Below are 12,780 nucleotides of genomic sequence, written 5' to 3' on the forward strand. Positions count from 1 at the left end.
TCAGGAAACACTATTTTGATCAACCTTTTGTTTTATATACTATCTCAATACTTATGATTGGTTAGAGACCTTAGTTGTGACAAGTATTAATCAACACCACATTGAAGAGGATTTGACAATGGAACTGCTGAATCAGGTGGGAAAGTATTTTGAGTATTATATGTTGGGCTTTGCCTAAGTCGATCCTAAGGTCCCTACCTGAGCTGAACCTAGGACCTCTAGCCAAGTTGAAGTTATGATCCCTACTCGAGCTGAGCTCAAGGTTTAGCCTAGGTTAACCTACCTAGTCAAGAAATTTTTCAAGGTAATCTGTGTCGAGTTACTCCGTCTTACCCAGTGCATGCAAGGCATGTCCGATCTTTAGAAAAACGAAAGCTCGGTTGTATCCATTGAGTGTAGTTGCACGAATACTCATTGCATTAATGACTTGATTCTAAGTGAGGCGACTATCACTTGAAAGATAGTGCCTATAACATGTGCCTCCCAACCTTGTTTAAGCTTAGTTGCCTGACCCATTGAGTGAAACTATTTTCCAACACTATAGACATATGAGAACTTAGAACCCCACCATTTCCAAAAGAAGAAAAGATATTCCTTTTGAGCCTGAGAAAATGAAGGGGATTTAAAAACAGTAGAACTTGATGAAACTATTGGACTGGTGAATTAAGAAACTCAAAAAGATTCAATGCGGGCAACTTTGACTATAATAGTTAAGGTTTCAACCTCATGAGCGAAATTGGGGAAGATATGGGCTTAATCATCTACGTCAAAGGAGGGAAGGCTCATATCTAGACGCATTATTCTCATTGTGGAGCCAAGCTGGAAGGCAAACTCATTAAAAGAATAAGGACAAGAATAGATACTATTTGCTCGAGTTAGTTAAAAGGTACCCAAAGTACTATATATAGTGGATATCAGCAACTTCTTTTTGAAAGATTAAACACATTGTCTAATACTTTTGCCAGCAATAAATATGGCGTGACTGAAAGAGGACATATGAGTCATCTTCACATTAAGATAAAAAGTTCTGCATTTGCTTATTATACATGTGCACATATAACATGGGAAAGGGAGGAATATGTTTCTTCTTTTTCTTTTCTAGATAGGGATATGGATTGTGAACTCATTACAATGACGACTTATTAGAAGGTGCCACCCTCTTAGAGAGAGAGAGTTCTAACTTAACACAATCGAATATTTGAATATTATAAAAAAATGTTTGCTACTAATGAAGGAATTAATGAGTTAGAAATCATAGGTGAGCTAAAAATATGAGTGAAAGTTGTGTATCGACTCAATCTAACCATATAGATGTGTTCAACGTGATTTGAAAATCTAATTACTTGTCATAATCACATGATTCAAAATAAGATTCTTACTGAACAAACCATGTAGATCACATCCTTAACATTTGGTCTACAAAAAATTAGAAATTTTGAAGAAAAAAGTGATTTTTACTCATTAGTTTCTTACCTTCATTAGTAGCCAATATTTACCCATATATATATATATATATATATATATATATATATATATATATATATATATATATATATTATGAGTATTGAATTTCGGACTTGTTTTGGTCATTGACCCAATCCAAAGATATTTTAGTGATCTTATAATGAGAATTTTCAGTGAGGTTTGTGGTAGTAGTATTAGGTTCATGACGTTAGGGTTTGTAATTTTTTCTTTGTACTTGCTAGGGTTTTATGCCCTTTTCATATATATATATATATATATATATATATATATATATATATATATAACTGCCGCTTTTGAGAGTTGGGTTTCAGAGTTTTTAGGTGTATCGGAGATTAGGGTTTTGAGAGCTCAATATTTTTGCCATTGTATTCCCTCACATCTTGTTAGTAAATTTTTTTCTCCTCCTTTACCCGTTGATGTAGGCATGAGTGTCGAACCACGTAAATCTTGTATCTTCTCTTCTTTATTTTTTTCTAGTTGTGGTTTTTATAAAACACACACACACACACACACACACACACATATATATATATATATATATATATATATATATATATATATATATATATATATATATATATATATATAATCACCTTTCCATAAGATTCTTTGTTTGTCTATCATTTCAAATGTCCCAACAGTACTCTCTCTCTCTCTCTCATATTGTATTTTCGTTAACTTAAAATTAACGCCTTTCATTTGCATAATTTTAATGGTTCATAATTTATTTTAGTTTACGATCAATGTTCGCAAATCTTGTTCTTGAGGTTTTCCTCTGTAACAAATCAGCAAAATATTCAAATGTATAATATTTAAGAAATGTAAAAAATGAGAGAAAAGCAAAACCATAAAAACACAGCAATATCTTGATAAACAGTTTGAAGAAGATGCACAAACCTATGATAACCGATGTTGAGATGTTAAGCACTAAGTGATCTCCTTAATTCAGGCTTAGGCCTCATTTTTTGCTTTCTTTGTTTTTTGGGCAACTATTTGCCCTCTGACGGTCTGACCAGTGTTTTACACAAGCTAAGTCGTTAGGCCAATAAAATTTGTTTCTTTTCATTACAAAAATGCAATAACTTGCTAAATTTGAGATAATATTGGGGTTGGAGAACGGCTCTCTGTTGGGGTTTGACTCAAACCTACTTACGTTTCCTGCATATTTTTCCTAGATTTACCTAAGTTAGTGGGTGTCTAGTCTTTGTTATAAGTTTAACCCTACATTGAAGATTATGAGAACTTTTCTTGGCCTAGAGTGTTGCGCTTATGAGCAGGGCTTATTTAGGGCATATCAATTTGAATTTTGATCTTTGGACCTTTCATCTTGGATCTTGTATTTTGTACTTTGTACTTTGTACTTTGTACTTTGTACTTTGTACTTTGTACTTTGTACTTTGGATTGGATTTACATTTAAATTCGGTTTTAGATTTTGGTTTGGCCTGACTCAGTTTGGTTTTGACCTTTTTTTAGTACTTGAAATGAATTTAACCTCAAGTCTAAAACCAACCTTTGACTGACCAATTTATGATCTTTGATCAAGTCTTAATTTATATAGAATCCGTTTGGACATTGCTCAATATCTTTGCATGGAACGTTTATGGTCAAATGGTCCATGAGCCACTTCACTGTTGACCATGACCAGGAACGCAAATAGTCTTGACCACGAAAGTGTCGTTTTGAACAAAGATCTTATCATTTTCGTCAATTTTGAGTGCCCCTCCTTGGCTAGCTGATTGGGCCATTATGACTGACTGTTTGGCCCGTGCATGCCCACAACTCTCTCTCTCTCTCTCTCTCTCTCTCTCTCTCTCTCTCTCTCTCTATATATATATATATATATATATATATATATATATATATATATAACTCTGTCTTTCCTTAGTGCTTTCTCTAGTGAGCTTAGACCTTAACTCAATCAAGGCTTTGCCTAAGTCAAACCTAGGGTCTTTACCTTAGCTGAACCTAAGGCCTCTACCCAAGCTGAACCTACAATCCCTACTCAAGTTGAGCCCAGGGTCTAGCTTAATTAAATTAACCTACCTAGTCAAGAGGCTTTTCAAAGTAGTCGGTGTCAAGTTACTCGATTTCACCTAGTGCATGGCATTGTTCGATCTTTGCTAGAAAGTAAAAATGCAGTTGTATTATGAGAGTGTAGTTACACGAATACCCATTGCACTAAAAACTTGATCCTATGAGAGTGTAGTTACACGAATACCCATTGCACTAAAAACTTGATCCTAAATAGAGCAACTATCGCTTAAAGGATAGCATGTATAATGCATGCCTCCGAGCACACCTGGTTAAACCTGAGTTGCCTTACCCATTGGGGAAAGCATTTTCCAACAATCTCAACATTCTTGATTCTTATTTTTTCTTTTCTACTATTATTTTCCAATTTAACGGCTCTTTCTCTCATTTGCGTTTAGTATTATTAAACTGTAGTTCAAGAGCCATTATAGTCTCATATTGTTTCTGTATTCTTTAGGGCTTTTCTTTTCCAAGTAATCTCATATCGAGGGATCGAGGGGGAACCTCCCCACTTCATCGGCTATAAGGGATACCCATGTCTAACACACAAACGAGAAGGTGAAAGCAAAATTTCAAGGGCAAGAGCCATGGGATCTTTTGACCCTTTAACACAGGTTTTGTTGCAAACTGTGATAAATTAAAATTTTGGCGATATTATTCGCGCATTTACTACCCAATGAACTAGCCAATATTTTCCCAAATTCAAAATATCGGGTACTTTGTCGTATTTATTACTCGATGAACTCACTGCTAGACAATTGTGATAAATTCCAAATATCCGAGACTTGTGGCTATGCTTAGGACTTCACAATTTATTTAAAAAAGCTTTAAAAAAAAGGGTTAAGTTTTTAGAGAGAGAGAGAACTTAATCAAATGTGTCAAGTTTGTGAAATTTTTTTAGGGTTCAATAGATAAATTCAATCATAGTAACTTTTAAATTAAAACATGAAATCAAAGTAATATATGACACTGGGGGAGGGGGAGCGTTAGATGGAACGCCTTCCATAAACATCTTCCGCAGCGAATGCCACCCACTGAGCCTCCACCTGCGCCACCCAGTTTGGTACACAATTGTTTTGCCACTGTGACAAAATGTTTTGGTGGTTTTGCCCAACTCTTGTATAATCAACTGTTTCATCACTTGTTGGTGGCATGCCTCTTTCAAAGGGATTGTAGCTGCTCTCAGTAGTAAAAGGAAGATGAGTTCTTACCACCGAGGTGGTATCCCATGTGGTAAGCGGGGTCCTGTGCCAAGCTGATGACCCAGGTTCGAATCCCTCTCCACTGCCACATGGGGCTTAAGAGATATCTTATAAGGATCTGCCTAACCCCAGCTTGCCTATGAAAAAAAAGAGTTTTTTCTTCTTCTGTATCAAAATTGTCATTGTATGGCCTCGGCCAACTCACAAGCTCGATCCTCAACATTTTTTTTTCTGCATCATGTTCTGACAAAGAACAAGCTTAATAACTGGGAACCAGCAAACTTAAGACTTGGCTTAGCCCAGTTTGAGAGTGAGTACAAACTCATAAGAATGTCATAAACTAGTTAATTCATGAAGTTCTTGTATAGTACGAAGGTTTCCATGAAGGCTCTAATGGGTCATAGTTAGTGCTAAGTAACCCCACCCTATGTAAGACTCAGTTGACGCAACCAATACCTGAACAACAAGGCATGACATCAAGCCTTTGAAATGGGAGAACCCACTCTCAAAGGCTTGAGAAATTATCATACTTGACTCACCCTGCTAAATTGGTTATACAACCAAGCACCTGTCCTGACTCAGCTAAATGAGTTGGCTGGATTAACAGAGACTAGTTTTTGTCAGCTAAGCTACCCAAGTCAATACAGGCAGCTCTGGCCCAACTAAGGACCACAACAAATCTAAGTTGTGCACGGGATAAATAAAACATGATACTGGTTTTTTGATGTTTTTTTTTTAAATTCTGACACCATAGATGTGTTCAGCATGATTGATTTACTAAAAATGGACACTTAATCATGCATTTTGGATGAAAAACTGGTATTTGAAGCCTCTAAATTTTATGAAATTGTAGACCGTTGATATTTTAAATCTTATAAAAACCTACCCATGCATCCTAATCAAATATTCCAAGAAGTGATTCCTATAAAAACAAATATACAGATCACCTGTATATTCAGTATTTCGAAAAAACACCAAAAATCCAATAGCACGTTTCATTGTGCTCATTTTGTAGGTACACACACACACACACACACACACACATATATATATATATATATATATATATATATATATATATATATATATATATATATATATATATATCACATCTGAAGTGTTTGGCTTGCAAACAGTAAGTTTAAGAGTTAAAATTTTATTGCTTATTGGGTTTTAGGAGCCAAATTTTAATATTTTCAGTTTAGAAAATATATTTTTTTGTAATCAAGCCAGTTCAAACTTAGCACGTTTTACTCAGGCTTGTCATGAACTCAAGCTCAGCTCAGCACAGCTCAGCTCAGCACAGCTCACCAAAAAAATGAGCCAAACTTGAACATGATCTGTTCAGTTTGTTCAGCTTATTTACCAGCCCTAGGCCATGAGGGCCGTCCTTTGCTGCAAGGTCACAGCTAGATGTGCTCCCCAGAAAGCAGGGGCCACCTCAAAGGCTTTACCAACCGGAGGTCTGCCAATGTGCGCTGTGTAATGGGGCCTAGCCCAGAAAACACAACCATGTTACACAGAGTTGCCACATGATAAGCAGACTCAAGGCTTTGATCATGAGGGAGCCCTTCATGCCACTCTTGTTTATGACTTACACTTTAAAGTATACAAACTGTAAGACATGAAACTAAGAAAATCAGTGGTATTTTGTTTGGTGGCAATGCAATCAATCTTAGAAGTGACAAATGTCACACAGTTTGATGCTTCCACCTTAAAAGATCTAAAGACCTAAAAGCAGGGGTAAAGATATGCACTTCATTAGGTTTTTGGTATGAACTCCATCCTCAATGGCGGCTCTCATAATGACTCAACTGCCTCACATTTGTAAGATAGCAATTTATGAGTGTCCTGAAAGAAAAACTTGCCCTTAAACTTCTGCCCTGTAAAATGGGAAAAAGAAAAATGAGACGATTCCTTCTACATGAAATATTCAGCGGAGGGAATGAGCCCTATCTTACCTTTGAGAAAAAGAGGATACCACACTGGGTCATCTTTCCACATTTTCTCTGTAAAACAATTGAGTTAGTCGAATGGTGACGGAGTACCTGATAATTTTCTCATTTTACACCCCATCTTGAAAAATACTCTTGTACAAAGTTCTATTTGCAGTACAAATCCACTATAAAGATGCTAGTTCCAATAAAATACATTTTATTTGAGATATATTAACACTCACAAGACTATAGAATCAGCTAATTGAATCTAAATCATGAATGGGTCAACATATTTAGACATAAGACCAAAAAAAATGGTAATGGCTGATGCAATCTAAAGCAAAAAATAGAACATCCAAATGAGGCCAGAAAAGCAGTTGAGACTAAATGCATCCCCAACTCTAACGATGATTGGACTTGGTAGCTAAAATCCAGCCAGCCACCTAGGCTACCTAAGTGCAAGCCTACCACCTCAGAGCATCTAGGTGCCTAAGCAAGTACTAAGGGAAAGGGCACCAAGGTTGGTATGCTATATTTGTTCTTTTATAGTGTTCAAAACGTTATACTTATGTTTTGGTTGTGTTTTCTTCATGAGTCTACAGGTGATGGCTTAGGCCCCGCCCTAGGTGCTGCCTAGCACTTTTGACTACTAAAGGTTGGAGAATAGATGACCTGCCCCAACAAGATTAGATAAAAAGATATCTAGAGCATTCATTTATCTCAAATATATGATATCAGAGTAGGACAGTAACATGGCCAATGATAGAGCAGTAAAAATATCTCATCAACTTGAAAGCTAATTGGAGCATCTTACCATGCCACTGTTATGCAAGCATATGCACGACAGAAATCTGGATTTAACTGTAACTATATCAACTATAGGAGTAATATCTTGAGATGCACCCATCGTGATACGAGTGTTCTGACAACATAAAGTCACACGGATGCAGCGGTAGGTTTTGGGAAACAACTTGTCTTGTGAAAGTTCCACTAAGAATGGTAAATATGGAGACACATTATGGGAGTAAAGCAAAGTATCCCTGATAGCCAACAAGTTGCTTACATGGAATGGTATCAGAAAGTTGTTCCTCTTCAGTAGCTTGTAGTTTAGCAATCTGTTGTTCTGGCATATCATCAATCTCAATATTAAAATGAGTGCTCTACACAGGAAATCAGAGGAAAACTTCTCTTGAGATAGGAGATAACCAGGGACAGGGAGAGAAGGTAACCTCAATCCCCAAATCATATTGAATATACTTAGGGCCAATTTAATCTTGTGTGACGATGCTCTTTAAACAACTTCAAGTAATAATCATATCAGCAACTTATGATAATGACAACAATAACACGCAAAACAAAGATAAACAAGGCATGTCTTTTGAAATAACTAAGAAACTTAAAGGTCAATCAAGTTCAAGAGTTTGAGGACACCAAAGTTTCGCTCTCCTTTATTTAAAAATGGACAATAAACCAAGGTACTTGCTAGGAAAATTACCAAATGGAATACTTTCATGTGAAAACCAGGTTGGTCGCATTTCCTCTGTTTCACATGGTTCTCCAGTGAAGTCAGGAACGTTAAATACATGTACCTGCAAAATATTCAACTTGACAATATGAAATCATGGTGCAAAGAAAATCAGGAATCTCCTTTCACATGCCAATGGCACTAAAACAAATTGATTATCTAGCAGATCAAATGACTATTTCCTAAGCAAATATTGAATTTTCCTACGCATGAAGCAAGTTGGACACAATTTTTAAAATATAATCTTTTTGTTTTTGCTTCTTATTCAAACATGAAACTCGGGAGCAAAGTGTACACAGTCTCATGTATACAAGCCTAGGAGGCATTTATGGTACATATTTGTTCACAGTAAAAGTTGTCTAATAGACTGATTGCATAGAGAACTACATGTTCATTATAAAAAAAATAGTACTTACACATCATATGAATGTGCTATGAGCTTGACAATGCACGAAAAGCATACCCTCATCCTCAAGAGAACATAACTATCTTTGCTTCTCAGTGTGCATAGTACCCGCATGTATTTTTTCATTTTAACTATTGCTACAAGAAAAAAGCAAGAACATACATTTACAGCCACTAAGTACATGATTGAAGGAAAAGTAACAATGCAACTGAACAATTATTGTCTAGCATGATCAAGCTTGACTATGCTTGTCTTGCGGCATACCATAATGGCAAGTAACATGAGTTTCATGAGAAACCTTTTGTAGGAGCTCAAGAAATTAAAAAAAGTGCATGATCATCAAATGATGAAACTTGAAAGAGGACTGAACACCTGATGTATGCAACAACATAGAAAAACACTTGACAGTAGGTAAAAAATAACTACATTAAATACATGAGAAACTATAATCAATTAATCTAAATTATATATATACATTCGTATATATGTATGTAAGAACATAACATATGCATTTATAAGCCTAGTCTTACATCACAGAATGGTAAAATGCAGCAAAGGAAAATGAATGTATCCATTTAATTGATTTCAAATATTTATCTATATATCTATCTATCAAAAGATTGGTAGGTATGCAACAGATTTTGATGTGCACCGATCTTGAACAGTCCAATCAAACTATGCTGCATGCTTTAACTGGAAATGATAAATTCAAATTAAGGGAAAGAGACAGATCAAAATAGCCATTTGCATGTGTGTATGTATGTGTTTACATCCTAGCTTCCAAAACTTTTACACGTTATAAAGGTTGACACATTTCTCATTTTGGACCAAAGGCATTAGACACATCCAACTTGGAAAATGATTTTGACAAGCTTCAAACTGCCATTTTTGAGAACATTATGCCAGTTGATCTTGAGATATAACAAATAAAAAAGTTTTGCTTTGAATTTAAACCCAAAATGACAATCAACTTCGATGTGGTGCATCCTCTCGTGATTAGCATCATCGTGAATATTCACATCACGGTCACTATCATTTATTAGAATTTGAAATATATAGCACACACAGATTAATCTAAGATTCCAAATGCCTTCAAAACAATGCAGCAAAGTAGTCTCATATAAGGCTTTTCTGCAAACTCTTCATCTCATCGATCTTTGTCTCTTTTCACCTAGGATACAAGCCATATTTTTTAACATACTTAGGCATATAAAAAACTTGAATACTGGATGAATATATATATATATATATATATATATATATATATATATATATATATATATATATATATTCACTAGAATATGGGAACTGTAAATATGAGAACTAATGTGTGAACCATGATTTTAAATGATTTTTTGTTCTTTTCTCTTGAATCTAACCGTATGGATGTGATCTACATGCTTGGGTTTATAAGAACCCACTCTTGAATCATCCGATTTTGATGCATAAATGAGATTTTTTTAAGGCTTTAAAATCAATGGCTCATAATCTTCATAAATATTCAAGCATTCAAAAATCACATTTTTTTCATCAAAAATACACGATCCAATGATTGATTCCTAGCAAATTCACCATGCCAAGCACATCCACATGGTTGGATTTGCAAAAGAAATGTTGGAAATGCCCATATTTCTAGTTCTCATATTTTAGTTTCATATTTCAGTTCTCATATTCTAGTGACTATATATATATATGAATCAAAATGATGATATTGAAAATCAGACTCATAGATATGTGCACCTGAATGTGTTGGTTCCACCCTCAGATATAAGATTTCAATAGTTGGAACCTGTTATACATTGTTTTCTCTTCAAGGCTTACACTTTACTTCCAATTCTTCTAGGTGATCACCCAGTAAAACAGGAATTCTCTTAAAAAAGTGACATCTAGGGTTGCATACCACTTAGTAGAGATGAGGCCGTACCATCATAGCACGTATGATGACAGCAAACAAATATGTAGTTGGATACCTTGGCAGTTCAACTTGTCACGATTAAGATCATGCCCCTGAATGTTGCAGAAGCCAATGCAGTAGAAGCATGTTTCCAATCCTATGAAACATATCCTGTTTTTCACCAGGGAAAAATAGACCATTTTCTTGTGATTGCTTCATAGGGTCTACAGACATATGAATCATTCTCTTATGGAAAAGTACAACTTTTGGTGAGATGAGAAAGTTCTTTCCATGAAAATTTTTCCCACCTCTCTTCCTGAGGAAGCGATTCACAAGCTACTTTTTCAAGTGACAAAGTGGTCAGCAAGCATGCCATAGGTGTAATATGAAACACGACTTACATGATTTGGTGCTATTATCATAAAATTGTGGAAGCCCACAAGGGCTCTGCTCATCTGGTTGGGGCGACTCGTGAAACTGAAGGGACGTCATAAGTTCGAAATCCACTGGTGCACATCCCATGCAGCGAGGCCGAAGCTAGGTGTACTTCCTGGTGGGCACCGGGGACCTGGGGTTTTTACACCAATGGACTTGCAAGTGAGGTGATTTTCCCCAGTTGTAAAAAAAACATCATATAAATTCTAGTCCTTGGAAATCTAACTGTTATCTCAACTTCATCAACTCTTTTTGGAACTTCAAATATAATGCATTCTACCTCGAATAAGGATTGATGCTGGTAGGGAAGTACCAAAAGAGAAGCACGAATGGTGCATGAACTAAAACAACACTTGCAAAGGACAAAATGACATGGGATTGCCAAGTCTGCTTGGTTAGTTGGTAAACACTGGGAAGACAAAAAGAAAACAAAACTACTCTAGAGAAGGAAAGAAAACAAAGCCAGTCACTAGTTTCACCACGCCAATTTGGTATCCTTCAAGCGCCCCCCCACCAAGACACTAAGAATCTCAATTCAGACTAAGCCCATCCAAGTTCGAATATGAAACCAATCATAGGTTTCCGCCTCTACCTAATAGGATCAATAGCTTAAAATCAGCGTTGATTTACAGATTGAAGAGACTAAAACTTTTGGAAACCCCACTTAGTAAATATTGCTCCTTCAGTAACCAACAGAAGCAAAAGAAATAAAGTAACCAATGCCACCAAAATCTGAACCATTTAAGGCAGAAAAAACAAAAGAAAGATGAAAAGTGAAAGCACGCCAACCTCCCAAGGACAAGGCATATCATCAAAATGGAATGTCAGGACCCCCTGCTTTGTCATACCAACCGGAGATATACAAGCTTCTTCTTCAAGCTGAAAAAACAGAAACAAAGAACACCATGTTTATAAACCAAAAAAAAGACATGGGCAATAGAAAAATCTTCTTGTTTCTTTTGTTATCATCAAAAGTAATCAACTTTTCCACTTTTTGCTAAGAAAAAACGACATAGGTAGCAGATATTTCGAAACAATAACCTCTCTAACAGCAGCTTGCTCAATGGTTTCCCCTTCTTCAACTTTACCCCCGAAACCATTGTAATATCCCTCTCCAAACCTGAAAGTTTTTGTAATTCAGAGAGAAAAACGATCAGAAACCAAATGAAAAAATCAGAAAGAGCAAATGGGCAATTCACAAGATCACTTTGTTCTTGTGTTATGAGTGAATGAGAAAATAAACAAAGGGCGGAAAGATCGATCAACACAAACCCGCGTTTCTTGAGGCCAAGGAGGACCCTGCCTCCATTGTTCACAACGGCTAACGTCAAAAACTTGACGCGGGAAGCGACGTTGGGACCAAGCATCGCGAGGAGAGGAGAGGAGACGAGGCGATCAAATTATAGAAGGAAGCGTTTCCAAATGAAGAAGCGGACGAAGGCGAAAGGATGGAAGGTGATCAGTCAACAGGTCGGGTTTGGTTTAGACTCCACTAAGGTGAAATCAGACCCAAACCTGACTTGATATGATGATACCGGGTCCAAACCCGAGTCTAATCGGACCCACCATAAAAAAAACCATACCGATATCCTATAAAAAGATTACATGAACCAGACTCTGACCATATCCTATAAAATAATATGTTTTTCTTTTTTACATTGAAAATTTGAGGAACTCAGGTCGGATTCGAGTCTGGTATGAAATTTCACAAATCATACCCTGAATCATATATTAATCGTCCGACCTTAATTCTAATCAGGCCTTCTTATTTATCACTAAACCCTGACCCTATAGGGTTTGGTACGGGTTGGGTCTGGGTCAAAACCTGACTTATTGACACCCCCAACCGAGCACGACTAATTTT

At 36.2% G+C, this 12,780-nt stretch overlaps 1 protein-coding gene across 1 annotated transcript; it reads right to left on the bottom strand.

Annotated features, from left to right (window-relative positions):
* Positions 1–6,252: 6,252 nt before the first annotated feature.
* On the bottom strand, positions 6,253–12,311 carry LOC149819307 (uncharacterized). Its single transcript, XM_089984853.1, has 6 exons — positions 12,189–12,311; positions 11,958–12,036; positions 11,706–11,795; positions 8,152–8,245; positions 6,681–6,728; positions 6,253–6,602 (listed from the first exon to the last, which is right to left on the bottom strand). Exons 1-6 carry the CDS (start codon positions 12,281–12,283, stop codon positions 6,520–6,522), a joined length of 489 nt encoding a protein of 162 aa, XP_089840979.1. The 5' UTR covers positions 12,284–12,311; the 3' UTR covers positions 6,253–6,519.
* Positions 12,312–12,780: the final 469 nt, after the last annotated feature.

Source organism: Nuphar pumila, chromosome 13 (genome assembly GCF_984573655.1).
Source record: "Nuphar pumila chromosome 13, dmNupPumi1.hap1.1, whole genome shotgun sequence".
In the NCBI taxonomy this organism is placed as follows: Eukaryota; Viridiplantae; Streptophyta; class Magnoliopsida; order Nymphaeales; family Nymphaeaceae; genus Nuphar; species Nuphar pumila.

Coding starts and splice junctions, on each gene's coding strand:
- LOC149819307 (XM_089984853.1), bottom strand. CDS start 12,283: ATGCTTGGTCCCAACGTCGCTTCCCGCGTCAAGTTTTTGACGTTAGCC. Junction 12,037..12,188: donor CTTGGCCTCAAGAAACGCGG/GTTTGTGTTGAT, acceptor AAAAACTTTCAG/GTTTGGAGAGGGATATTACA. Junction 6,729..8,151: donor ACATGAAAGTATTCCATTTG/GTAATTTTCCTA, acceptor ATTGTTTTACAG/AGAAAATGTGGAAAGATGAC.